Source organism: Cuculus canorus, chromosome 25 (genome assembly GCF_017976375.1).
Source record: "Cuculus canorus isolate bCucCan1 chromosome 25, bCucCan1.pri, whole genome shotgun sequence".
Taxonomy (NCBI): domain Eukaryota; kingdom Metazoa; phylum Chordata; class Aves; order Cuculiformes; family Cuculidae; genus Cuculus; species Cuculus canorus.
This window is the reverse complement of record NC_071425.1, coordinates 156,125-180,561: the sequence shown is the minus strand read 5'-3', so window position 1 is coordinate 180,561 and position 24,437 is coordinate 156,125. Positions and strand designations below refer to the sequence as shown.

Genomic DNA, 24,437 nt, shown 5'->3' with positions numbered 1-24,437 from the left:
CCGTGCTGGCAGGGTTGTGCCTTGCACACTTGGTGTGTTGGAAGCCGTGCGGCTGGCATGCTCACCATCCCAGGGCCACCAGGGCTTGCACATCCGCCTGGCTGGAGGCATCAAGGTGTGCTTGCTGCCCATGCCAGAGGCCATCGGCACTGGGCGCTCCTCCCAGCCTGGCTGCAGGGTGGGCTGGACACTGGACACCAGGTGCTGATAACATTGGGTTATCAGCCCCTGGAGGGCTCCCAAAGCCCTGTGCAGCCCTGGCAGGGGACACGTGGCCAGCTGAGGATGTCCAGGATGAGACCCCGCACTGATCCTGCTGCCGTGTCCTCCTGGTATCCAGCAGCCAAGGGGTCTTGGTGCCTCTGTACCAATGTGACAACTCTACCACAAAACTCATTCATGGTACTGCGGAATGCAATCTTCTACTGTACTTTTGAGCAGGGTTGAACCCTCACCCAACACAGACTGTGCCGATGCCTCCACAGCCTCTGCTCTCCCGCGAATGTTGTCCTGTGGCAGGAATGGCAGGGACGCAAGGACAGGTGTTCCACAGAGGAACACCAGCAGACTCTACATCTCGGTTAGGGATTCAGAGCCTGCAGACACAGCTGTGTTGGGTCAACAGCCTGTTTCACATCAGAGCCACATTCCCTGCCTCTGCAGGACTGGCAGAGCCGTGGTGGCTGCTGTCCTCCAGCATTACAGTCCCTTCTGGCTCCTGGCATCTCTGAAGTTTGCCAGTGAAAGAAGCAGTTCATGCCAGGAGTAGTGGTTGGGCTTCAGCCCTGTGAGCAGGGGCATCTTGAGTGGAGGCTGCAAATGCCCTAGGTTTGTGCTTGAGGGAGAGGAACTGCTGAGCCTGTCAGCAGTTGTAAGGTATGCAAGTGTAAGCGGTCCTTCTGCTCGCACTCGCTGCCCTTCCATGACACCATGTCCAAGCAGGTCCTGACTTTATGTGATGTGAGGCCAGGAACCTCATAATTCCCTCAAGGTCATGTAAGTGGAAACATCCTGTAACTCCCTGTTGAGTCGCTCTGCCTCTTACAGATACTCAGGGTTTAAATAATCTGGAAACCCTCCTGCAGCAGGTAATTTAGAAACATAATAATGATTAATTAAAAAAAAAAAAAAGATATCCTTAGGGATATTGAGTCTTATCTTCTATTTGTAGGTGCCTGTGTGCCTTCCACAATGCTCAATTAAAAAGAAAAATGAATAATCTTTTTCCAGCTGGGGTGGGGCCAAGAGGGAAGGGTATGAGATGGTCTAAGTGCCCTGGCCTCCATTTGTCAGGTCTACCCATTTGCTGCAGTGATTGCAGTGAATCGGAGAAGTTGTTTTTCCCATGCTCGGTGCTGCTGAGAGGCGAGAACCTTACGTGCTGGCTCTTTGTGCTGAGTCACGGCCGCTTGCTGCCTGCGCAGTCCTAACACCAAGGGTGTTTCTGTCTCTGATTCGCATCTTCACAGCACGCTGGGCTCAGAGGGGGCTATCAGGGCTTATTGTGCTCCGACTGCCTGTGAAAATGAAATGTATGTTGACTTCAGTGGAAGAGAACTCTCTTTGACTTGCAAATGTGTGCATTTGGTTTCAGCTTGTGAGGATTGGAGCTAGCTGAGCTCTAATCCTCCCTCGAGTGGCAAAGCTGCATGGAGAGTCAGAGCTGCTGGGGCAGGTTTGCATGAGCCTTGCTCTGTCTGCTCAGTGCAGCCCTGGGTATTGCCCGCTGTCCTGCTGTTACCTGTACCAAGAGGGTACAAGCATTGCTGGGAAAACCCTTGTGTAACGCCCAGCTCCCTGCTGCCATCTCCACGGAGAGGCTTCAAAGCAGGCAAGCTTACGAAACCCAGCTGGCTCTCTGGTCCAATGCCATGTGGGCATTAGCGGCCAAGCACTGGGAAGCAAGACTGGGGGCTGTGTCTGCCTGGGGCTTCCTTATTTAGGAAGGGGTCATCCTGTGATCTGTCAGCATGCAACAGCATCTGGAATGGTTTCAGAAAGATGGATCCTGTCTCCTTGCTGGAAACCATTTCGAAAGCTATTAGCCCATTTCCTTTTTTTTTTTTTCTCTTTTTTTTTTTTTGAGGTGAACTTGAACAGCCAGGTTGCAAAAGGGATCTCAGTAGCACTGTAATGGAATTAAGCTACTGCAGAATTTGAGTAATTATTTTCAGCTAGGACCATTATGGTTTTGCAACAGCCATCCTTAATCTGCATTAGGTGACTGAAATGAAGCAGTGTGTGGACAGAGAAGGCCCTGGGGACATCAGAATTTAACCCACTATAACCCAGTATTCACCACACAGTTGCAGTTCTGTGGGCGAAACCTGAGAAATCCCATCCAACCCTCTGTGGCCCCAGCTTGGTACAGCCATGAAACAAGCTGCAAAACTCACCTGCAAGGAAAATGAGCCCTGCGTTATGGATGAAGAAACAGATATGGAAGCTAAACACTTAATGCTTTCCTTCCTAAAGGTTTCCTTTATAATTTGATGTAAAAAATAGCATCTTGTTCATAGCTAGCAGCAGTGTGGGCTGACAGGAATGGGGGGGAACAAAGAGCCTGGACTGAGTTAGAATGGTAGGATAAATTCACAGATCCTTTTTCCCATGAACAACCCCCCACGAACAAGAAGTGGCCACAAGAGCTCTGCAGTAATTAAAGTCTACACTAGCCGTGAGCCTGCTGTGGGTCCAGGTAGGAAATCTGCCTACAGTGTGTCTCTCAGTTCCTCTTAGCCAGTACAAGAGCTATCACTGTGAGCTCATTCCTCCTAGGGCTGGGAGCACTCAGCTGTACCTCGGGACTCAAACTTCTCCAGAAGTTCCCGTAACATCTTGGTATTCCTGCAGCAGCATCCTTCATCCACCCAGGTCAAAACAGCATCTGCCCGCCAGGGCAGGGAGTGGAGGGTTACTGTACAGGAGATGTAACACAAAATGAGCGTCATGCTGCGCAGTGGGTGCTGGGGATGGATCTGCAGGAAGATCAAGATGTGTGTGAGGTGTGGAGAGCAAGGGCACCTGAACATGGCAGCCTTCTCCCAGTTGCTGGCATTCTGACATGGACATTCAGCCCATGTTCCTGGCCCTGCAGAGTGTTGGTGAGGAGAAGCTGGATGTAGATTTGATTCTTTCTTTGCAGTAATCTAGCTTACCAAGAAGATCCATGTGCTTCTACTTCTCCGAAGATAGACAGAATTCAAGAGTGATTTGCTGGGTTGGCTTATGATGTGCTGAGCATTTTCTCTTCAAGTACTGTGCTACCAAGCTGCTCTGGCTGTGCCCTGGGCCAGGGCAGGGAAGGCACTCAGTCGTATGACCACAGTCTTGAGGCCTGACTATGAGGAATCACTGCTGTTTTGCTCGAGGCTGTCAGTACCGGGGTCCATCAGCTGATGCGTTTAATTCTTGACCAGCCTTTGACAACAGATCTTCTAAAAGGTCAGAATGCAGTATGAGTGGCTGTGCCTGAACATCAGCTGGGTCTGGCCCAATGGTGCTTCCTGGCCCATGATTGCCTGGATCCAAAGGGAAACAGTGCCTGGAGAGCAGGCAAAGCCGAGCTTTGAGGTGACTGCAGAAAGCCATGTGTCACCATCCCTAGTACTTTGTGTTAACAAATGAGGGCAGGGAGTCCCTTTTGGTTTTGTCATCTTTAGATGAAGAAATAGTCCTGTTAGAGGATGCTCAGCTGATTCACATTCAGTCTTGTGTTCCCAGTGCATCTGTACTGCCTGTAGGAAGAGCTGCTGTTCCAGAATTGGACTCTAGCTGCTTGCGCTCTTAAGTTCAAATTCAGCTTGTTCCTTTCCTGACAACCATGGATTGGCTTGTAGCACTGGATCATTTATTTTACTGTTCCCAAAGCAGTGGTGATTTATTTGGAGATGTGTCTACCCTGGGAAAATTCTCTAACTAATTTAAAGTGGATATTTTTTAGCCAGTTTAAAAAGAGGCAGAAAAAAGCTGTACCCCTGGTTTTAGATGCCTCACCTGTTCCTATTGACCTGAAAAAACTACTGCTTCATGTTCATAAATCCATATTTTCCTCCTTCAAATGACTGTACTTTGTACTTATGCAGTTATTGATACTGTAGAAAGGGAAGGGCTTTGACTCTCCATGAGGTGACAAGATACCTTGAGACCTTTATGCAAAACTGAGACGGACCATTCCCAGTCCAGCCTGTTTTTAAAAACCTCTGGTGCTGCAGGTTTCATCTCTGTTTCCCTTTTTCCCTGTCTAGCATTCCCCTCCACAACCTCTGCTTGGAAGCCTGTTCTTGGAGTGGACATTTACCCCAGATTTGCACTTTAACGTTTCTCAGGAAAAAAATGAAACGTGGAGCCTGTCTGACAGAAGGTTCCCTCCTGCAGTTTCTCCCCTACATCAAATTACCAGGGGTAGTAACCCTGTCATAGGTAGTAATTCTATCAAGGGATGTCCACTGTGTCCGTAATGCTCCTGACCAGAGCCAGAGCACCTCACTGCTTTTCCAGATGAAGCAGGCAAGGTGGAGGGGAATATTTTTTAGAATGACTTATTTCTTCAGCCCATCTCTCTGCTTTCCAGTATTTCGGGCTGGGCTGAGCGTTCCATACTGGGTGGTGGGGGAAACCCAGTGCTCCTGTGCATCACTGCCTCCCTCAACTCTTGAATCAGATCCTCTTGAAACAGAGGCCAATTACAGCTGCCACCACTGCTCCTCCATGTCGATCCATCATACATGCAGCTGGAGGAATGAGGGAAATGGCCGCAGAGCTGCCTGCCTTGGTCAGAAGTCCATTTCCCCTTTGTTTGCGTGGAGCTTACCAGTGGATTGAATTAAACTCGGTGGCTGCAGCCCATGTTTCCTGCCAGGGGCTGTTGAGGAAGGAGAGGAGACAGCGAGGAAGGAGAGAGGCTGTTGAGGAAGAAGAGGGGACGGCGAGGAAGGAGAGACGCTGTTGAGGAAGAAGAGGGGACGGCAAGGAAGGAGAGAAGACAGTGTCAGCAGAGAGAGCCATTGGTGTTTTCCAGCTCCTTGGACCCCGCGGCCGGCGGCAGAGCCAAGGGCACCCAGGAGGTGCCTGTGCAGCAGAGCTGTCTGCGGGACCCCGTCCATCTCGTGCCAATGAGCCAAAATACCACCCTGGGGCCTCGTTCTCTCCGCTGGTTCGAGAATGCTGCACCCAAGCTGTGGTAGGGGAGGCTTACACTGGATAGCGGCAAGAAATCCTCCTCTGATGCAGTGGCGAAGCCCTTGCAGGGGCTGCCCGGGGCACGACGGGCGCCCCTGGCCCCGAGGGGCTCGAAAGGGCGGGGCCGGCGCCGGAGCCGGTTGTGAAGCTGGGCGCAGGATCGGGCTGGGTGCGGAGCCGCGTGCGGAGTGGGGCTGCGGTCAGACGGCACGAGCCACGCTGACCTCGCGGCTCTCGGGCCGCTCGTGTGCGCCACCCGCCCCGCACCAGATGGCGGCGCTGGGAGGGGTGCCAGCGCCCCCTGCTGGGCTGGGCAGAGCGCACGGCCCGCAGACAAAAGAGCACGGCGGCCTCTCCCTCCCACTGCGCATGCGCGGGCCCGACAGGGGCCTGGCTAAAGTGGGGGGGCGCTCGAGTCGCGCCGCGCACGCGCGCTGCCGCCGCGCCCCCTCCCCTCACGGCTCTCGGCGAAGGTTCGCGAGCGCGCGCTCCCCCCGCCGCCGCCGCCCCCGCCGCCGCCGCCCCGCAGGTAGGACCCGCGCCGGAGGGGCCCGCACTGGCCTCGCAGACCCATCGCGGGGCGCGTCCCTGCTGCAGCGCTGCGGGCGCAGGGTCCTTCTCGGTTTTCCTCCTTTTTCCCCCCATCTTTCCGCCCCAGTCCCCGCGGGGGGGTGAGGAGGGCGGTCGGGGCTGGGAGCGGTGCGGGCGTTACAGGGACACAGGGGTGCGTGCACGCCGCTGCCCCCGCCCGGCTCCGGTGCCGCGATCGGGCTTTGCGGGTTTTTCCTTTGCGGGTTTTTCTTTGTTTTCAGCCTAATCTCGCGGATTCGAAAGGCAAGTTTCCTTGGCGGGCGTTCCCAGGCGCTGCGCAAACTGCTGGGCTCGGGATCCTTCCCGCATCCCCTCCCGCATCCCCTCCCGCATCCCCTCCCGCATCCCCTCCCGCATCCCCTCCCGCATCCCCTCCCGCATCCCCTCCCGCATCCCCTCCCGCATCCCCTCCCGCATCCCCGGGGAGCGCAGGCGGGGTCCGCCTAGCCAAGAGGATTCTTTTCCTTTTTTAACCCCTAAAACCGCAATCATGTTGTTGGTGCGCGGAGGGCGGCTGCCATCGCCTCCGAGGGAGTTTCTCCTTCCATTTGCGGGTGGCTCCATCTGCAGCGAGAGGCTGTTCCAGCCCAGAAACGGGCTGCGGGATGAGCTGTCACCGCAGCGATGGGTGTGTGGCGTGTTCCCGAGCTGCTCTGCGTTGAGCTGCGTGTCTAACGTGTGTCTGAACGAGTGGAACAAAATTCCCTGTCCTGGTTCATTAATTTGTTGCTGAGCAATGGCTGCTGTCTTACATCTGATGAGGGGTTTTTTGCTTTTGCTGCTGGTACCTGCGCTTTGCAGCATCTGGTGGTTTTCTTTGTGCAGTTCAGATTTTTTTTGGATTTTTTTCTTTAAGATGGTAAATTAAAGGCGCTCTCACTTGGGCATTTACAGGCTGCTCTTGAGAGAAGGAATATTAATTGTCTCTAGAAATGAGTAATAGTCTAACCCACTTATTCCTTGTTTCCTCTTGATATGCAAAATGCTTGTTTTTTCCCCTAAGATGTGCAGCTGAGGAGAAAAATGAGGTGCTGGCTGGCTGACCTGCAGTACATGGAGGTTGTCCAGTCAGATAATTCACACCTTGCATTTTCTTATTCTTGCTCTAGATAGAATAATGATGTTGGGAAGGCTGTGGCATACTTCCCTGTGCTATCCCCCAGTGCCAGCGTAGGGTCGATGTACTGCTGAATGTCCTTGAAAATGAAGGTTTGTATTGAGGGCTTTGGAATTAAGATGCAGGTGGGATTTACTTTTGAGATCCAGCCATTGTGCTCTGGGGAAACATGATGCCTGTCCCACAGACTGGTTGCCTGGGTCTCCATCCTCCATAAGGCTTGACTGCAGCATGAGAGGATCTTAGGACAATTGCATCTTGAACATGTAGAGCTTAACATGAAACATCTGGTGAGCTCTGTTTGGTTTAAGAATTTATTAGTATGTGCATGGAGATGTCTTGTGCTGCAGGTCTGTTTTCATCTTGCACCCCAGAATGGCCAGAAGTTGACACTCGGGAAGTTGGAACTAGACCATCTCAGCCTGTTTCAGTGAGTGAAAGCGTGAAGCATGGTTGTCATCCTTGGAAGCCTTTAAAGGAAGACTCTGTTTTCTCTAAAGGGCTGTTTGTTCAGCCCTGCTCTGGAACAGCTCGCTGCTGATCCTTAGCTTTTGGGTGAACTTGTTGCAAAGGTACCATCTGAAGTGAACATGCGACACATCAAGATGTCGTGGTCACTGCCCAGGAGAGCGAGGCTGTCAGCTTCCTGTAAGGGGCAGGTGGCATGACAGATAAGACATGGACATTTATCCTTCATCAGCTGGGATTAGCTGAGATGAGTAGAGAAGTGGTAGGACCTCTGCGCCTTGTGGAGAGGAGAGGGGTCCAGTCCCTGCAGATGACGAGAGTCGTAGTATGGGCTTTGTGTTCCTCCTCCCTCATTACTGACCCTTTTCAAGTACTGTGTTAGGTATTTATGGGTCAGGTTTCTAATTTAATTGTTCTCACCTTGCATCTGTTACTTGGTGTCCTCTGCTTCGGGCCTTCTCTTTCCCAAGGCAATCCAGTCAAACTGTCCCATTCCCTCTCTGCTTAAATTGCCGTTGCAGCAGGGCCCAGGTGGACCAAGTAAACATTTTTATCTGTCCTTAACAAATAGTGCTGCAGCTTTCTAGGACAAGAGGGAATGGCATCAAGCTGCATCAGGGGAAGTTTAGATTGGACATTAGGAAAAACTACTTCTCAGAAGGGATTATCAAGCACTGGCAGAGGCTGCCCAGGGAGGTGGTTGAGTCACCATCCCTGGAGGTTTTTAAAAAGTGGGTAGATTAGGTGCTTGGGGACATGATTTAGTAGTAGACAGGTATGGTTGGAGCTGATGATCTCTAAGGTCTTTTCCAACCTAATGATGCTATGATTCTGCTTCTCATTTCCTTCCTGAAAATTGTGGGGAAGTCTTTCCCTGGCCAGGAGAGCAGTCCTCATAGGATAAAAATATGTAAATATATAAATGAGAGCCACTGCAGTGGCTCTTTCCAGGTTGAGGCTACCCCTGGTGTATCTCTTGAGGGACACTTGTTGCGTGCTGGTAAGGTGGGTGTCTTGATCTTCTGCTTCTCAGGCTCCTCTGTGTCGTTTCATAGAACAGTTCTTCTTTGCATCCTTGTGGATCTGTTCTGCATCACTGTCTTTTGTCAGGGTTTTACCAGCTGCAGGATTTGGAAGAGTTTTGGTACCACCTTGCTCCTTGTATGTGTGCTGGGGCGTAGCTGAGCCCTTCTTACCCTGTAGTGGCAGGGAGCAGAGCAGATTGGTCCTGGATGACGTTTATATCCTCATTTAGAAGTTGGGCTTTGCAGCCCCATGGGGCTGTTAAAACGGCTGGGGAAAGCCACGTTGAAAATGCTTTTGCGGTGGTGTCTCTGCTGTTTCTTCTGAGAGCCTGTTCATCAGCATGGGGGTAGCACATTGTCCTGATGTATAGCAACATGGCTGGAGCAGCTCTTCCCGTTGGGGTGTCTGTGCATGCTGGGCATTTGGCATCACCAAGTGAGATGCTGGTGCAGGGGTGTGTCTGTATCCAGGCTTTCAGACAAGTCCCTTTTGGTTTGCGAAGCATTGAAAATTAGATCATGAATCACTGTCTGAGGGGAAGTGCTGAGGGTGGTTGTTCCCCTTTATTCCTAGTAGGAACATTATTGCCAGAGGTGCACTCTCAGTTTGGATTATTGATCCCACTTGGAGAAGCTTAAGTGGTGGAGTGTCTGCTCTGGGTAGCATCACTCCCACTGGGCTTTTAGCATGAGCAGTCCTGATCCCAGGCTGTCCTTGCGAATTGCCCCAGCGTGTGGTGGCTGTAGCAGAAAATTGTGGCCCTTCAGGTAATCCCTTTGTAAGGTGAGCTGACCTGTGAGGTGCTGAATGGATCTGTGAATCTTTTGCAGCAGGATGGATCTCTGCCATCTCTACGTCAGAGCTTCATTTTGCACTGAAATCTGCTGGTTGTAGGCTATTTTCTGAAGTGCCTCTGGAAAACATACGCTGTTTTTGCTGGAGGAATCGTATCCATGTCTTTAGACTAGAGTGGATTTTCTTTGCAAGTCTGATGAGCCTTTCATTCTCCTCAGAAATCAATCCACTGATTTTTTATTTTTTTTTCCCCCCCCCCCCCCCCCCCCCCCCCCCCCCCCCCCCCCCCCCCCCCCCCCCCCCCCCCCCCCCCCCCCCCCCCTTTCACTCCCAGTCTGATTCATAAATGCAGTCATTACCTGTGGAGTGGCTCCTGGTTTCATTGTCTTTTCTTTAAATATCCAAGGAAAGGGAGCACCAGGCGATACCTTCTGTTAAGCTAAAAGGATTATTGCTGCAGTTGTGCTAATTATTTCCACCTTCGCAGCCTCCCCACTGTACCTGCCTTGACCTCTGTCCTAGAGCAGATCTGGTATCACTCTGTCCATCTTTGCTTCTGTGCCCACTCTCTTGCGTTGCTTTGGAGCCAGTGGTGGGGCCAGGCCATTAATGCCCTGGGAAAGGACGTGGGTCTGTCCTGTTGGCTGTTCAGCGTGAGTGTTGCTCCCAGTGAGCTGTGGCTCAGCTGTCTGTGGTGATGCTCTAAGGCACACGGGAAAGAAAGGCTGATGGGAATTATTGCAGAATGAGGTGCGGTCTTAGGCACAGATTATGAGTCCATAGGAAGCAGGGCTGTATTAAAGTCTGCTGTTCATAGAGAAGCTTCAGCACTTACAGAGAGGATGAAACCACTTGTGTTTGTGGTTTTGAATGCCGTGTGCGACAGAGTTGCCAGACTTTCTGCCACTTGTCAGCATTTCAGCTCATGACTGCCCATCAGCTTCTGCCCCAGGCTGTCTGCATAGAAGTGCCTGATGTTATTTCAGATGGATTTCATCAGCGTGTCAAGTCACTTGCTGCAGAATGAAATTCCTCAAGGTGTTTGTAAGTGGCTCAAAACCTGAAGGAGCCTCTCCTACGATCCCTGAACACGTCCAGCTCAGCGATGTGCCTATTTGTGCTGGCAATGGAGGTCTTCCATGCACTGGAAAGAAGTGTTTGCTGCGATGCCCTTTTGAAGTTGAAATTGGGGAAGTAAGGGAGATGTTCAGAGTGGTGAGATTATTCCCTGCCTAAAAATAATTTCATCTTTTATTTGACCAAAGCTTGATGTAGTTTGTGGGTCTTACCAGGGAAATGTGTGTCTTGCTCGCAAGCAGCTCTGCTTCTTTCTTTCGAGGGTGTCATGCACTTCATGTGAGTTTCCTTCTGCAGGGAACATGTCTGGCCAACAATGCATATTCCCACTGAGCTGCTGAGGGCAGACCAGGTGTGTCAAAGTCAAGATGTGAGGCAAAGTGATAGGCAGCTGTCTTACGTGGTTATGTTACAGAGGTGGAATTCACGTGCGCTCTGCAGAAGCTGTAGCTTGTGGTGTCGGACACCAGGTGTTAGCAAGCCCAGTACTGGGATTTAGTCCAGAGGCAGAATTGCCTTTTGTGGTTCATTTTCAGCTCCCACTTACTTTGAGTTCAAGGGTGGACTTTGCTTACAAATTCTGTTCTCTGAAGTTACCACTTTATATGTGGTTTTACCTGCTGCCTCATTAGCGTGACAGACGATGCTCCACGGAGCGAGCTGGAGGGGTTTGTGGAAGTAGCTTTCAACAACGGACATCACCAAATTGGACAGAAAGCTACATGCTTTTCTCTTGGCATCTTCCAGTGTAATAATGGAAAGCCTGGCAGGCATCTGCAAAGGAAAGTGGTAAATGATGCTCTTTGATAAGAAAATGAGAGTGGGTGCAAGTCCAGCAAAAGATCTACTGTTCAGGCTCTGGTATTTGTAGTCACTGCCAATCAGTAAGCAAGGGAAGAAAGTCGGAAAGGAGGGTGCCAAAATGACTGTTGGAGCTGATCTGTGGCTCTGGGCCGCGCGGAGAAGAGGCTCACAGAGTTTGTGGTCTGTAAGAAGGGCAGCTGTGACCTGGACGAAGCAGCCCACTACAATGCACCCAGGTTTTGATGTGTCCTGAATAGTGTGCGATCTTAGGCACCTGCCAGATCCAAATGCCATGTGTGCACGTGGTCATGTGGTCCTCTCTTCCGTCTGTTCTCATCAATCTTCGCTGTTCCTCTTCTTTTTCCCATCCATTCTAGATCTTGCTTGGCAGACCCAGATCTGTGTTCTGCCCTCTCCTCATGGAGGCAGCCAGTGCTTGCCTGGCCCTTGCTGAGAGCAAGACAGGGCTCAGGTCCCTGCAGGATGGACTGGGTTTCCAGCACAGGGGATCGATCCCTCATCTGCAGCACTGCTGAGCTGTCATCACTGCTTATCCTTATTTCATGGTTTTGTAGCCTGCTTTGCATGAGTGTTGCCTTTCCCCTGCTTCCGTGTTAGCCAAATTACCTTGTCAGCTCCTTCCTTCTCGTGGGCTCCTCCAGGAGAGAAGAGAGTCATGAATTCTGTTTAATGGGAAGGCACTTATTAATGCTTAATCTCTCAAATATGTCACTGCTTTTATTGTGCCTAAATAGAGTATGTTGTCATGGCTGTCGGAGGTCCAGGCTCAGCTCTGAGGCATGTTTCATTAGTTATTTTTGCTGATGTGCTTCCTTTATGGAGTCAAAAACCTCTTCCTGACTTTGTTTACTCTGTCAACATCCAAGAGCCTCTTGGTGCTTAAGCTCTTGAGTGGAGGAATCCTGGACTGTGGCTGTAGCAGTGTTTGCAGATGGGAAGCCGCTTACCAATGCTCCTTGCAGAACGGCTTGCAGCTGCCTGGATGAAATGGGAGAACGTCCTCCGTAGCAGAGGGCTGTGGGCAAACCTTGGTGATGCTGAAGGGAGCTCAATGTGAGTAAAATGAATTAGAACTGAGTCAGGATTGCTAAGCATTACAGTCCTGTAGTCTGTGGAGAGAGAAATGCCCTGAACCCTTCCTGTCTGTAAAAATGTGCAGTTCTGTAAGGCAAGTGAATTGTTGGGCTGTGGGAGAGTTTGCTTTGCTGCTGCCTGCTGTTGGTATGAGACCAGAAGCCAGTATCTCCCAGTAGCAGTCCTCCATTCTCTGCTTCCCTCGATAAGGAATGACAAAGCACTGCGGCTCTAGGTGTGGTCAGAGCCTCACAACTAGTCTGTTTCTGCTCATGGACTGTGATAAAAAGCAGCCCTGTTTATTCCAGCCTTTGTATTAGTGATTTGGAGAGAGCCTGTGACTGTTTCGGACGTGAATGGATGCCTCGTGACCTGAGACCAGGAGCGGTATAATTTTAAGCAAGAAGTAAGATTCTGAAGCAGGCCATCCCTTTATACGTATCATACTTGTGGCAGCAGAGCTGCATTTAGAGCTGAAAGGAGATGCAGTCAGTCTCCTCAGGGATTCTACCTCATTTATTTTTAACAAATGTACTAGATAGAATTGAGCCTGAATTCCTGTACTTGGAACAGTCCAAGATTTGGACAGTTTCCACTCTTCAACCCTGTGGAAAGGAAGATGGGCACCAGCTGGGCCTCCAGCTCATTCCTGGGGAGGTTGAAATGCACATGGATTCTGATTTTTAAACTTGCCTCTCCTTTAGCCTTCGAGTTGGGAGTAGAATAATGGTTTTAAACTGGCTGAATTTATGGTCTAAGTTCCCGAGTGGGTTGCCACTATCCGTGCTGTCTGTAGCCACTTCTGTTGTAAATCTGCTCATTAGCTCAGTAAAACTGGGATCAAGGCAAGACAGATTGCTACCTGATTGTCATCCCGAGTGGCCCAAACTGGGCAAAGACCAGCTGGAGCCAGACATTCGAGTGCTCAGTAGGGATGTGTTTTGTGTGTAAAGATTTATATTTGCTGTTCATCCTTGAAAATCCTTGTCTTGTGCCTCAGCATAGTTCAAACTGTGCTCGCTGCTTATGAAGAATAAAGGTACAAATGCAGCTTCTGTTGGGCTTTTGTTGTTTTAAAAGCAAGAGCTCTGGCTCTCAAATTCTGGTAACTTTTGCTGAGTATCAGGAGACGCTGCAGTTTCCCACCACACCTCCCCGCTTGCTGTCCGTGGCATGGTGTGAAGCACGGAGCTAAGCCAGACACCGGCCCCTTGACTAAGTGCTGGCAGCTCACAAGTGGTCCCGTCAGCCGCTCCCTGTGACAGTGGCCACAACTGCCTGCTGCTCCACGTGGTGGGAACCTGTGCCCACCCACTTCCTAACACTTGCTGACCTGTCTGGCTCGTCCCAGTCCCTGCCCTCTCCTCAGGAGTCAAGTGCAGCGCTCATTCTCCGGCTGTGCTGTCCTGATGATGTCTTTTGTCTTGATCTCCTCCAGATTAGGAATGTTTTTCTGCATTTATCTTCTTATTGCCCTTTCTGATCTAATAAAAAAAATGCTACTTTTATTTTTTAACCATTTTTTTTCACCATTGTGAACATTTTGAGGGAACATTGTGTTTTCTACTATTATGTAATAACATGGGAGAGAGATGTAAGTGTAGCAGAAACGCTTGATGAATGCCCTATTGTTTGTGTCTTTTGGCCTTAGGCAAAAAAAACAACAACAAAAAAAAGATATTTGGGAAATGCATTCTGACTTTTGGCCTCATCTGAAGTGTCCGAGTCATGAATAGCAAAAACAATGCAGAAAAGCTAAACAGAAGCTAAAATCGCTTTCCCTGAGCCCTGTCTTGCTGTGTAGTGACTGCTGGGTGAGGACAAGTCCCACTGAAGCTCCGGAGGCTTGTGAGATCTGGTGTGTTTATTTCTGTCTAGGGTAAGAAGCCAGTGTGTCCAGAGCGCATGTGTCTCCTTGCACTGCCTATATGGACAGGTTGTCCAGATGGGGCAGCCTGCTGCGTTCCAGTGTTCAGCTGCCTTTGGGATGCTAGAACTGGGTGCTGCATGGCCAGAAGGGTGTTTGGTGCCTGATTTGGGTATCAAGTGGCTAAAAGTAATGGCTTGGTGAAATATGCGCTGTGACAAACTGTGTGGTGATGGTTTGTCACAGGGGTGCAGAGACACCCATGATGCCCCCACAGTGGTGAGCTGAGATTTTCCAGGTGAGCTGGTAGTGTATGTTCCTTGCGTGCATGTGTCTGAGACGTTGACCCTGGGCTTCTCGCCACTGCCGAGTGTGGCGAGCATCACTGCTACACCTGGCTGCCTGCACACCCTGTCCGTTTCCTCTCTCTTCCTAGTGGCAGCAGTGAGAGCCTTTCTGCTGTAGCCTGCTGGAGACCACCTCTGCATCAGCAATCTCTGCAGTCAAGAAAGCTGCAGACTTGGATCCTGTAGAAGCAAAATGGTGCTCTCTAGGAAAACTCCCCTAACTCTACTTCTTCCTTAGGGCAGGCTTTCTGTTGCTGCAGGAGCAATGCCAGCCACAGTGGTGTGGCAGTAGCTGGAGCAGATGGTGCTGTTATCATCGTTTTAATTTCTATCCATGTGTTGAAACAGCTCAAAATAACTTCAGAAGTGGAGGCCCAATCTGAGAAGATACCTTGAATGTTTTTCTTGCCCTGGGAAAATCTCCTGCAACATCAGTCCCTCAGTGCTTTGCTGCTGTTGTCCCAGCCACTCTGATTAAGATCACTCGTGTAGTCTGGAGCTATGGCATGAAGAATCTTTTGTATTTAATATCTTCATTACTGGGGCAGCCTTGAATGTTCACAGAACTTCTGTCATTATGCAGCAAATGTTGTCAGCACTGTGAAATCAAAGAAGAGGGAGCAGCTGAGATCAAAGTAAGCAATATACTCACACCTTGTATCTTGACGATGTGTTTTTCAAGCTGGAGGCAGCACTGGGAGGAGCTCAGGGTGCAGCTTGATGGTGGCTGGTGCTGGCATGGCGCTGGCTTCCTGTGCTTTCCTGCTCTGTGATGCTGGTGCTCCAAAGCACCAGGGGAGGGATGATCCATAGCACCACTGTCACACACAACTGCTCATAAGTGCTTCCGCTTCTGCTGGTTTAGTGCCTTGAGCTGCCTCCCAGTTGGGTGCTGGAACAGGACGTAAGGAATACGGGTGCGACCAGGCAGTGAGGTCTGAGCCTGGCTTCTTGAATGCAGCCTTGCTCTGCCCCGTTTCTAGGCAGGGCCTCTCTTTGGGTCTTTGCACAATCAGAACATTGCTGCTCTGAGACCACGGCATCTGTGGTGCTGCATGGTGCACAGACACGTTACCATCTTGGTTAGCAATAGAAGGTGTCCAGAGCTTAGGGTCTGTTCACAGGTGTAAGCAAAGTTTCCTTCTTATTGAATTCTTCTAATTTATAAGGATTCTGTTTGCACCCTGCTCTCTCCTTTTCAGTTTCAGCTTCCTTCGAGACTAGCACCAAACAGCAGCGTCGTCTGCCTTTGCACATGGGGAGAGAGGCTGGTGCACAGCTGGCTCACTGCTTGCACTGAGGGCAGCTGGCTAGAGCAGCTTCTGGGAGGAGCAGAATGTGGGTCTTCCCCAATGCAGGAAGCCTTAATCCTGCTTCCGTGTCCCTGGGTGCCCTGGCTCTGTGCACTGCAGCAGAAGTGGATGGTGACTGGTTTCCACTGCAGCAAAGAAAGAAAAGATTTGTGGGGCCGACAGGAAGGTGGCTGAGCACTGCAGAGGTTCGTTCCTTGTGGTGGACTCTGCAATTTTTGCGCTTAAATGCAGAATATTTAACTTAAACTCTTCAGTGCAGAGTGCATGGATGATTTGCACTATGCAGATGGCTCAGAGCTTGTGTTTGATCCTGTTTTCACTCCAGGTTTCAGACATTTCCCTAGCCTGTGGCTCTGGTGCACCAAATGGATGCCATTGTATGTGTGCTGCTGCAAAAGCCTGCAGAGAAAGGGAATCTGCGGAGCTTTCGTTCTCGTGCTAGCAGTCATCTCTGCTGGGTCCTGCAGCACACGGCTGTGCTGCAAAGCAGGAGGTTGTAAAATGGAGATGGTGCTGGAGAGCTCGTGTGAAGATGAGCCACAGAGCTGCTTTCAGGGAGCAGCTGGCAGGCTAAGAGGTTTTGGTAATTTTCAGCATTTTGATAGAATTGCATTTCAGGAGCACCGTCTAGGAGCCTAAGAAGGGTGTGAGCTCAGGGCCCTCCCAGACTGGCAGGAAAATGGAAATGATCCTGTATCTGCCAGCCTTTCCCTGCCCTGGGATGTGTTGTGATACCCACTGGAGCATGAAGTAAGTCCTCTCAGATTGTTTCTGACCTCATATTAATGAAGAAGGTTGTGATATCCATGAAGAACTGCTGGCCTCACTCAGAATCTTGCTTGTGGTACATTGCAAGCGTCCACAAAGAAGCTGAGACCTGCCCAGCTCCTTTTTCCACTGACCTTACTCAGCTCCTTATCGCGGAAGCATTCTTTGTAATTGTTCCATGTGTGTGACAGGGGAGCCGGCAGCTCACAGTGGGGGTGCAGATCTGGTTCTCTCTCTTCAGGCGATGCCATCTCTCAGGAGAGTAGTTCTTCCCTCCTGATGGGGTAGTTTACCAGCCAAGGAGACCGAGACTTCTGCTAGGGTTGAACACTGTTGTGCCGTCAGCTGTCCTGATTCATTAGGAATAATTTAGGAATTGGGAATCATTTCGGGAGTTTTTCCCCTCTCCCCATCCCGCCATTACTTTTCTGCTGCTGCTGGAAGGTAGCTTGCTAACATGTTGGCTTGTGTGCTGTGTTTCCTTCCCTGCTGTACTCTTTCTGGCGGCAGCAGGGAGGCTGGGGAAGCAGCTCCTCCTGGGAACTGGAAAGACTGTCCGAGGCCTTTGCCGTCCTGCCACGTGCGCGGTTCCATGGCAAAGCCTTGGAAAGGCAGTGTGGAGGAAGTGTTAGGCTTCCACCATTTTCTACTAAGGGAATAATGACTGGTACAAGCCTGCACGCTGGTTGAGCCTGCCTTAGACCTGCAGCAGCAGGGAAGATGTTCTGATTTCCAGTGGGCTGGGCTGAGCCTGGAATGGGAAGAGTCAAAGAGAATTAGCTGGTAAATAAGATCTCCTGCCTTCTCTTTGATCTGCTCTGCATGTTCAGCTGCTTAAAGGCTTCCCAAGCAAGCAGGATTTTGGGAGAGGAAGAATTTATCCACCCATAGACTATCTCACAGCTCTGCGAAATGTGCAGCTGCAAGATGCTCTGGGGGGGGGCTGGGAAGAAATCCAAAGGTAGCCTGATAAATCCCTGCTAAAGAGGCTTCTCTTCCTTCTATTCACAAAGAGCCTGCTGGACAGACAGGGCAAGCTTTACAACTACTGTTGCTTCTTTTATTTCTGCCTTGTAAGCCCCTGTGATCAGAGCTTTAATCTAGCTAAAGTTAGTGGCCTTAGAAACAGCCTGATCTTTCTTTATGGCATGGAATGAGGAGGGGGATCTGAAGTGCTGGCACCACCCTGGCCAAAGTCACCGTGAACACCCCTCCTGTAAGCCCACAGTGAAATCTGGGGCGGGTGGGCTGTGCTGGTGTTGTTGTGGGAGGACAGCTTTGACTTGAGTCAGATAAGGCAGGCAAAAAAGTAAGAAGAAAGGTAGGAAGGATTGAAAAGACTGAGGAAGCTACTGACAATAGAGTAGATGCTGCAGCAGGAGAGGTGAGGTAAGGTAAGGTCTGTCTGCCCCTGTGTTGTGTAGTTCTCTCAGGAGCTTCCTCTGGTTTCTGTACTCGAGCATAGGTCCAGAGAGCTCACCCTGAAGGAGAGCAGTGCAGCTGGAAGCATGCAGGTCATGGTGTCTGTGCAAGCCCAGCTTCCATGGTGGTTTGTCTCCAGCCTGCTCCTGACAAGCCTTTTCATCTCCATTCCTGTTGCAGGGAAGGTGGGAAAGCGATGTTTTTGGAAAACCACCTTGTACTTCTGTCAGCAGCAGTTGATGCAAGATTTAGGGTTAATACTTGTATACTGCAAACCACTTGTGTGTGTTCCCTCAAGTTCTTCGAAGGGGCCACATTTGTGTTGCCCTTTTATTTGGACAGAGAAGAGACATGCACATAAAACCATTTCTCATCTCCTGAGTCCAGCTCAGGCAGCGGGTTGTGTGCCTGGATAATCTGGTCTCCTAATTGCCACCCTGCTTGGAGTCAGCTGCTGAGCTGGGCCTAAGCTGATTTGAGATGGCAAATTCTGTTAGTCTAATTCTCAGCAATGCTGAGGAACTTGTCAGCACGTGAGCATCCCCTGGCTTTTCTCAAGCCCCAAGTGTGCCCTGCAGCCCTTTGCTGGCTGTTGACCTCAGCAGTTGTGTCACAGCACTTTGGAGAGGTTTGGTTGGTAAAGGTTCTTTACTGCTGGTGCTGTGGGCTCTTGTGTCTTTGGACCTGGTTTCTCTGTTCCCTTTCGATGATGTTTGTACAGAGTCATAGCATCTCATTGCTTGGGGCTTCCTTGTTCTCAGTGTCACCACTCTCCCTTTTCCCCACGTCCTTCCCAGGGCTGGTACCATGTCGTCAGCTGGTGTGGAAACTTGCCAGCTCTTGGTAACCTTCAGGTCCCACATTGGTGTTCATGAAGCTGGTGTGTCCACTGTGGCTGTGCCAAGGCTCCTGCCTCAACGCTCTTCTGTTATGAACCCAAACCCATCTCACATCTGTGTGAAAGGTGTCCTGCCCCAGGGAAATTTGTCAGAAGTTCCAGGCCCTGGAGGAGTTGCCTAAACTACAACATGGAAAAAGTGGGGGGAAAAAAAGAAGATGCGTTTTGGAGACTGTTTCATTTTTGACTCCCTACTAGTCTTCTGAGAAGCGTTTGTCTGTCTTTGAAACCTGAAGGAAGCTTTTCCAGCCCTTAGACTAGATAACTTGAAACTCCGTGTAATTTCCCAGCTCACTGCAGATCAGGCAGTGCTTGCGATTAGTGAGATCACCATCCGTATTCCTTCCTCTGTCAGCTTCTCGGAAAAACAGCACTTGGAGAAGTACACAAAGGAGATGAAAAGGTTGCTTATGAATTATGAACAGCCTTTCAGGCTGATGTTATTTCACAGGGTTGTCACTCTATTTTAATTAATTTAGATGGAATGATGCTTTCTTTAAAACCCTGTTTGTGTTTGATCACCTTTCAGAGGTAACACTTGGATAGCTCATGTTTGTTGGATTTTCATTTTCAAGTAACAAGAGCGCTGCTTACTGCCCTTACTATTAAATAATGGAGAGGGCAGATGCTGCTGCAGATGAGCACCAGACCCAATAGCCAGGAGGCTTTACCCTGCTTCTGCCTGGAAATGGGCTGGGTGGTTGCTTGGGTGTTTGGTGGCTGGTGGCAAAGGCCCAGTGATGAGTACCAGAGTATGCGAATCCAGCCAGTATCTCTCAAAGCACTGCGCCTTCTGCTGCAATTTCTCATTCTTCTGTTTTCTTACCAATGTGTGGCTGGTAACTCCCGCACCCAGCCGCAAACAGATCTGCCAATGCCTTGCTTGTTCTGGGATCTGTGCCTGTGTAAATTGAGTCATCAGTCCCCAGACTCGTGATCTCCGGGGCTGCGCAGTTTGAATTGCTGCAGATTGAGACTACCTCTTCTTCTGTGATCAGGGATAATCCCATGGCTGTTCAGAGCTGGCAACTGTCAGATTGTGTTCTGTTATCCTGGGGCTATGGTCGTAGCCCTGCGTGTTTCTGAGCTGGGGTGGGGGCAGCTGCTGACCTGTTTTCTTGAGGAGCATCATGGGAGCACTCCTGTCTTGGCACCAGGAGGGTGGTGGGATACCTTTTCCTGCTCCTTAGTGACAGTGCCAACACTACTGTCTGGCACAGGACTGAGTGCACCGCCGCGTGGTTCCTGGCATCTGCTTTCGTTCCCCTCTGTGCTCTCAATAGGAGACACTGTTGTTTTCAGCCCTGGTTTTATTTACCTTTTGTTGCAAATAAATCTTTTGCCAAAGGATGAAGACTTCAGGCTGCCCAATTTAATGTGGGATCTAAATCTAAATTTTTCTCTTACTGATCCGAATATCAGTGCTGTTGATGGCTGTTAGGGGTTTGTGTTATTTCACTTAAGGCTTTTCCTTATTAGATATGTAGTCCTGCGTGCTTTGGGGTGCAAATTGCTATTTTGGATTTTAGCCCCTAGCATTTTGTACAACACAGGCCTGCAGGTGCTGTTCTGGGGCTTTGTTTCAGCCATGAAACGTGGCTCAAGTGCTGTGAGAGCTGTTCCAGGTTATGCCAGTGTTGATCTGAGCAGGCTGGGTGGTGAAGTGCTCCCGGAGTCACCCAGTGGGCAGAATGCCATGAGCCACCCCGTGCTCTGTGTGCTCTGTCGATTGATCTACGCACACCTCCTGCCTGCCCCAGTGACAGCAAATGGGAATTTCTGCTCCTCTCCAGGCTACACTGCTCCAAGGGCAGGGATGGCAGTGGCCACCTCTCAAACCAGCTGGAGGCTTGGAAGCCACTGGGAAAGCAGGTCCAGGCTTGGGAGTGGAATACTCTGTGAGCCGGCATGCATCCCATCTGAACACTGGTGGGGATGGCAAAGCAGTTGCGTGCAGTGGCCGGAGATGACCAGGCTCACGCCAGCTCAGCTCACCTCTTAGACAAACCAGATTTGCTCCCAAGGCCCTAAGGGGGTTGCACACATAGAGCAAACCCAGTGATCTTGGTGGGCTGAGCCTGTGCTGCTGCTCTGGAAACCAGCCTGTTTCGACTGCTCCTGGCAATAAAACCTTTGCCCCCTGCTCGCATGTGTGCTGTGCCTCGCACCTGGTGTGCCTTGGTGCGCAGCGTGAAATGACCGCTCTGTGTGCCTCTTCTCTGGAAAGGCGGGCTGTAGGTTTGAAAACTGTGGTTTGGAGGACCTGTTAGGAATGGCATAGGTTGCTGCTTTTTAGATAGTGTCCCTGGCCGAGATCAACAGTCCTGCTAGAAATGGATAAGGTTCTTGGGAGGGTTTGTGCTTTATCTGCTGTGCAGGTGGTGCTGCTGAAGTTTATCTCGGCACAGCTTTCCTTGGCGTCATTTTTCATGACTGAAACATTGCTTCAACATGGGGCTGCTTTTACATTTTTTTAGGACGTTTTTCCCTCCTGCTTAATGTTATGTTTTTCCCCAAGAGGAATTTTACCTTCCCCGACTCGAAAATGAAACAGGATTATCATTACAGATCTTTTTCAAAATTCATAGCAGTTTTTCAAATGCACAGTTTTCAGACCATCTTTGTTTAAGAATTCTAATCTAAAATGTGCAGTTCTAATAAGGTTTAAATTCTCTTTATCCATATTAATTTATTACCTGAGTGAAAACGCAAAGCTAAGACTTTCCCACTAGAATAAGAAGGGGTTTGCATACGGGCAATTCAGTTTTCCTTCTAGATTTCAGCTGGACAGATCTGTCCCACAATCGTGTCCATCCTCAGTTCAGTTTTGATTGAGCAGTTCTTTTAGCTGGTGTCTGCAAAGGATGAAAAAGAAGGAGGGAGAGAAGGACGTTCAGTATCTGTTGGAGAGGCATAAAATATCTTTAGAGATGCTGTTTGGGGCAAACAGAGACTGTGGTTTTATGGTCTGGGTATTTCAAATTCTCCTGGGGGAGCTTAGAATTAGCGGTGCTGGTGGCTCACCCATTCTGACCCATTGAGTCACTTTGTGTGCTTAAAGTTATTTATTTGCTTATCTGGCGCTAATGAAATGTTGTCAGCCCTGTTGTAATGGGTTTAATTCTCAACCCTGCCAGGCCTTGGAGGGCAAGCTGCAAGAATTGCTTCAGGAGCTGCAGTGCTTGGAGAAAGGCCTCTGTTGAGTGGGCATTTCTTCAGCTGCAAGCAGGGTGCTGTGGGAACTTTGTGGGAGCTAGATTCCCCATCTGCCCCTTGGCTCCTGCCAGTTTGAGGAGTTTTTGTTCTCACCACTGACTGCTGCATGCCGTGGCTCAGGCATGGCGTGACTGCTCCTGTGCCTGCCAAGCTGCAGGCACGTGGAGGACACTGCACTTTATCTGCTGGGAGACGCTTCTGCTCTCTGCAGCAAACTGCAGCCCCCCCCAAATCATCATGTCCAAATAACTAAGCTGCAGCCAGGTCTCAGGTGCTCTCAAGGTCCCATTTTTGATGGATCTTTGTGGCTTTTCATCATGTTTTTTTTCATGTAACAGAAAAGACAGCTTTATGTCTCTCTTGTCTCTGAAAAATTAATGGCTACATCCTCTGGAGCACGTCTGCAGTCCTTCAGTTTTGAGGCTGTTGAACCCTGTGATGCATGGAGCTCAGTGAGAACGGGATCTGCATGTCCGGCTGTGAGAAGTGCAGTGTTAATGGCTGCCTCACAAAGCTCAGGCAGGCAGCAGGATTGTCAGCTTCTCTGGAAAGCAGCCGGCTGTTTCTGAGTGCTGAGGAGACCTGGCGCTGGCAGGATGATGGCAGCCACACACACCCGCCAGCAGATCCACTGCCTCTGCTGAATCATGGCACTCTGCTCTTGTGCCAGGGCTGCACAGATGCCGAATGCTCTGTTTGGAGGACAACAGGAAGGTCTGGCTGTGTTAGGTGCTCCATGCACAGCCAGCAGATGAGCCGCTGGCACAGTACGCAAGCTCACTCACTGCTGAGCTGCGAATTGTCTCTGGATAGTGTCCCAGGAAAATCTTGTCCAGAGGCAAGAAAGGACTAAATGTGTCTTCCTGGGGCGGGGAGTGGGGGGGAAGATAGTAATTGGGAAGACGGAAAAGGAGGCAGAATGAGGAACGCTAAGCAGTAAAGCCTCATTGCAGTCCAGCGCAGTGGATTTGTGAGTGGTTTGCCTCTGGGTCTGCAGTTGGGAAGCATCTAGAACTACAGCGAACAATAAATAAGTGTAGATGTTTAGAGAACTGAGTGGGGCTCATTTTTGTGAATGATTTCCTTTCAGGGCAAGTTCTTCAACTCAGCTTGGTACAGTTCTGTCTAATGGCTTTGTAGCTGTCCAAGGCAGAAATTAAATTGCACAGTCATCTTGCTAAGGCTTTAAAAAAGCCAGCTGAGAGATCTGGTTGCTGGCAACGGAGTTTCTCTTGCATAGTTGCATATATCCAGCTAATGTATTGTGGCAAACAAACCCACATGAATTCACTTTGGTAACCTGAGCTTCATTGCTGGGTTCATGCCTTCCTGATGGTCATGGCAAATGTGTGATTACACTAATAGCTGGTTATTAATCACTGCCATTGGCTGTAATTATAACAGCAATTAGGAAGTCAACTAAAAGCAATGTCTGCCCAACCAGCGTGGGGAATAAGGAGAAACACAGTCCCTGCTCCACAGAAGCAGGTAATGTTTGTTGGCCACTTACTTTCCTTTTGCAGATAGAGGCAGGTTAGGAAAATGACTGAATTTTAGGAGCTTTCTGCTTCCACTCTGGTGTCCAGAGCTATTTACAGTGCCTCGCTCCATGCCATGGGGTCGACTCTCTGAGCACTGCAGGAAGGATTCAGGGCAAGCAGCCATGCTGGCCACTTAGACCCACAGCCAAGCGAGACCCTCTTCTTTGAGAGTGCCTGGCCCAAATCAGTCTCTGAAGAGCGCTGCTTTGCCCCTGTATGTTGCTCTTGGATTGCTTTTGAGCTGATCTGTGTATCGTCACTGGCTGAATCGGCCAGTGCAGAGCTTGGGACGCACAGTAGCAGTATGGCTGCACTAGGCATGCTGCTCCTGGTGACTGCTGGTGACAAAGCAGTGGCCAAGCAGTGTCCTGTGTGCACCTGGATGGACTGCTTGAACACCTGTGAAAATTTGATGTTGCATCTCAGCAGAAGTTGCCTATGTTCTTGTTCTGATGGGTGCTGTGACTGGAACATGCTTTTGCTTGTGCAGGAGCAGTTAAACCTTCCTTTGTCCACAAGGAACGTTTGCTCCTTCGTATGTCTTCTATAAAAAATCCATGTTTCCTTTTTGTTGATGCCCATTGGTGATGTTTCTTCTGTCCTTTGAGCATGGGTTGCTGTGACCTGTGCCCAAAGATTGGTGTAGCTCTGCTGAAGAGCAGTGTCTGGCTGCAGCAGCCCTTTCAGATCCCTGTTTGGCCTGTTACCACCCCCTTCTCACTATCCTCCTCTATTTGGTAGCTGTGGACAAAACACACTCCTGGTGGATTTGGAAGCGCTAGCGTTAGATGCTCTGGAGAGTGTTTCAGGGCTGGTGTGAAATCCAGTAGGTAACATGTAAGCTGTGAGCTTTGCTGAGCAGTGGTGTGATTCCAGGACTCAGCAAAGGGAAAGCAGATAGATTCTTATGG

General features: G+C 50.1%; 1 protein-coding gene across 7 annotated transcripts in view; it reads left to right on the top strand.

Annotated features, from left to right (window-relative positions):
* Positions 1-5,148: 5,148 nt before the first annotated feature.
* Positions 5,149-24,437, top strand: part of MAPT (microtubule associated protein tau) — a 45,619-nt gene continuing 26,330 nt past the window's right edge. For all 7 annotated transcript variants that reach the window (XR_008453555.1, XR_008453554.1, XR_008453552.1 and 4 more), the window contains exon 1: positions 5,149-5,182. Coding sequence is in view for 3 of the 7 variants with exons in the window: in XM_054088120.1 (XP_053944095.1) it covers positions 5,164-5,182 (19 nt within the window). In the remaining 4 variants the exon portion in view is untranslated. The remainder of the gene's footprint in view (positions 5,183-24,437) is intronic.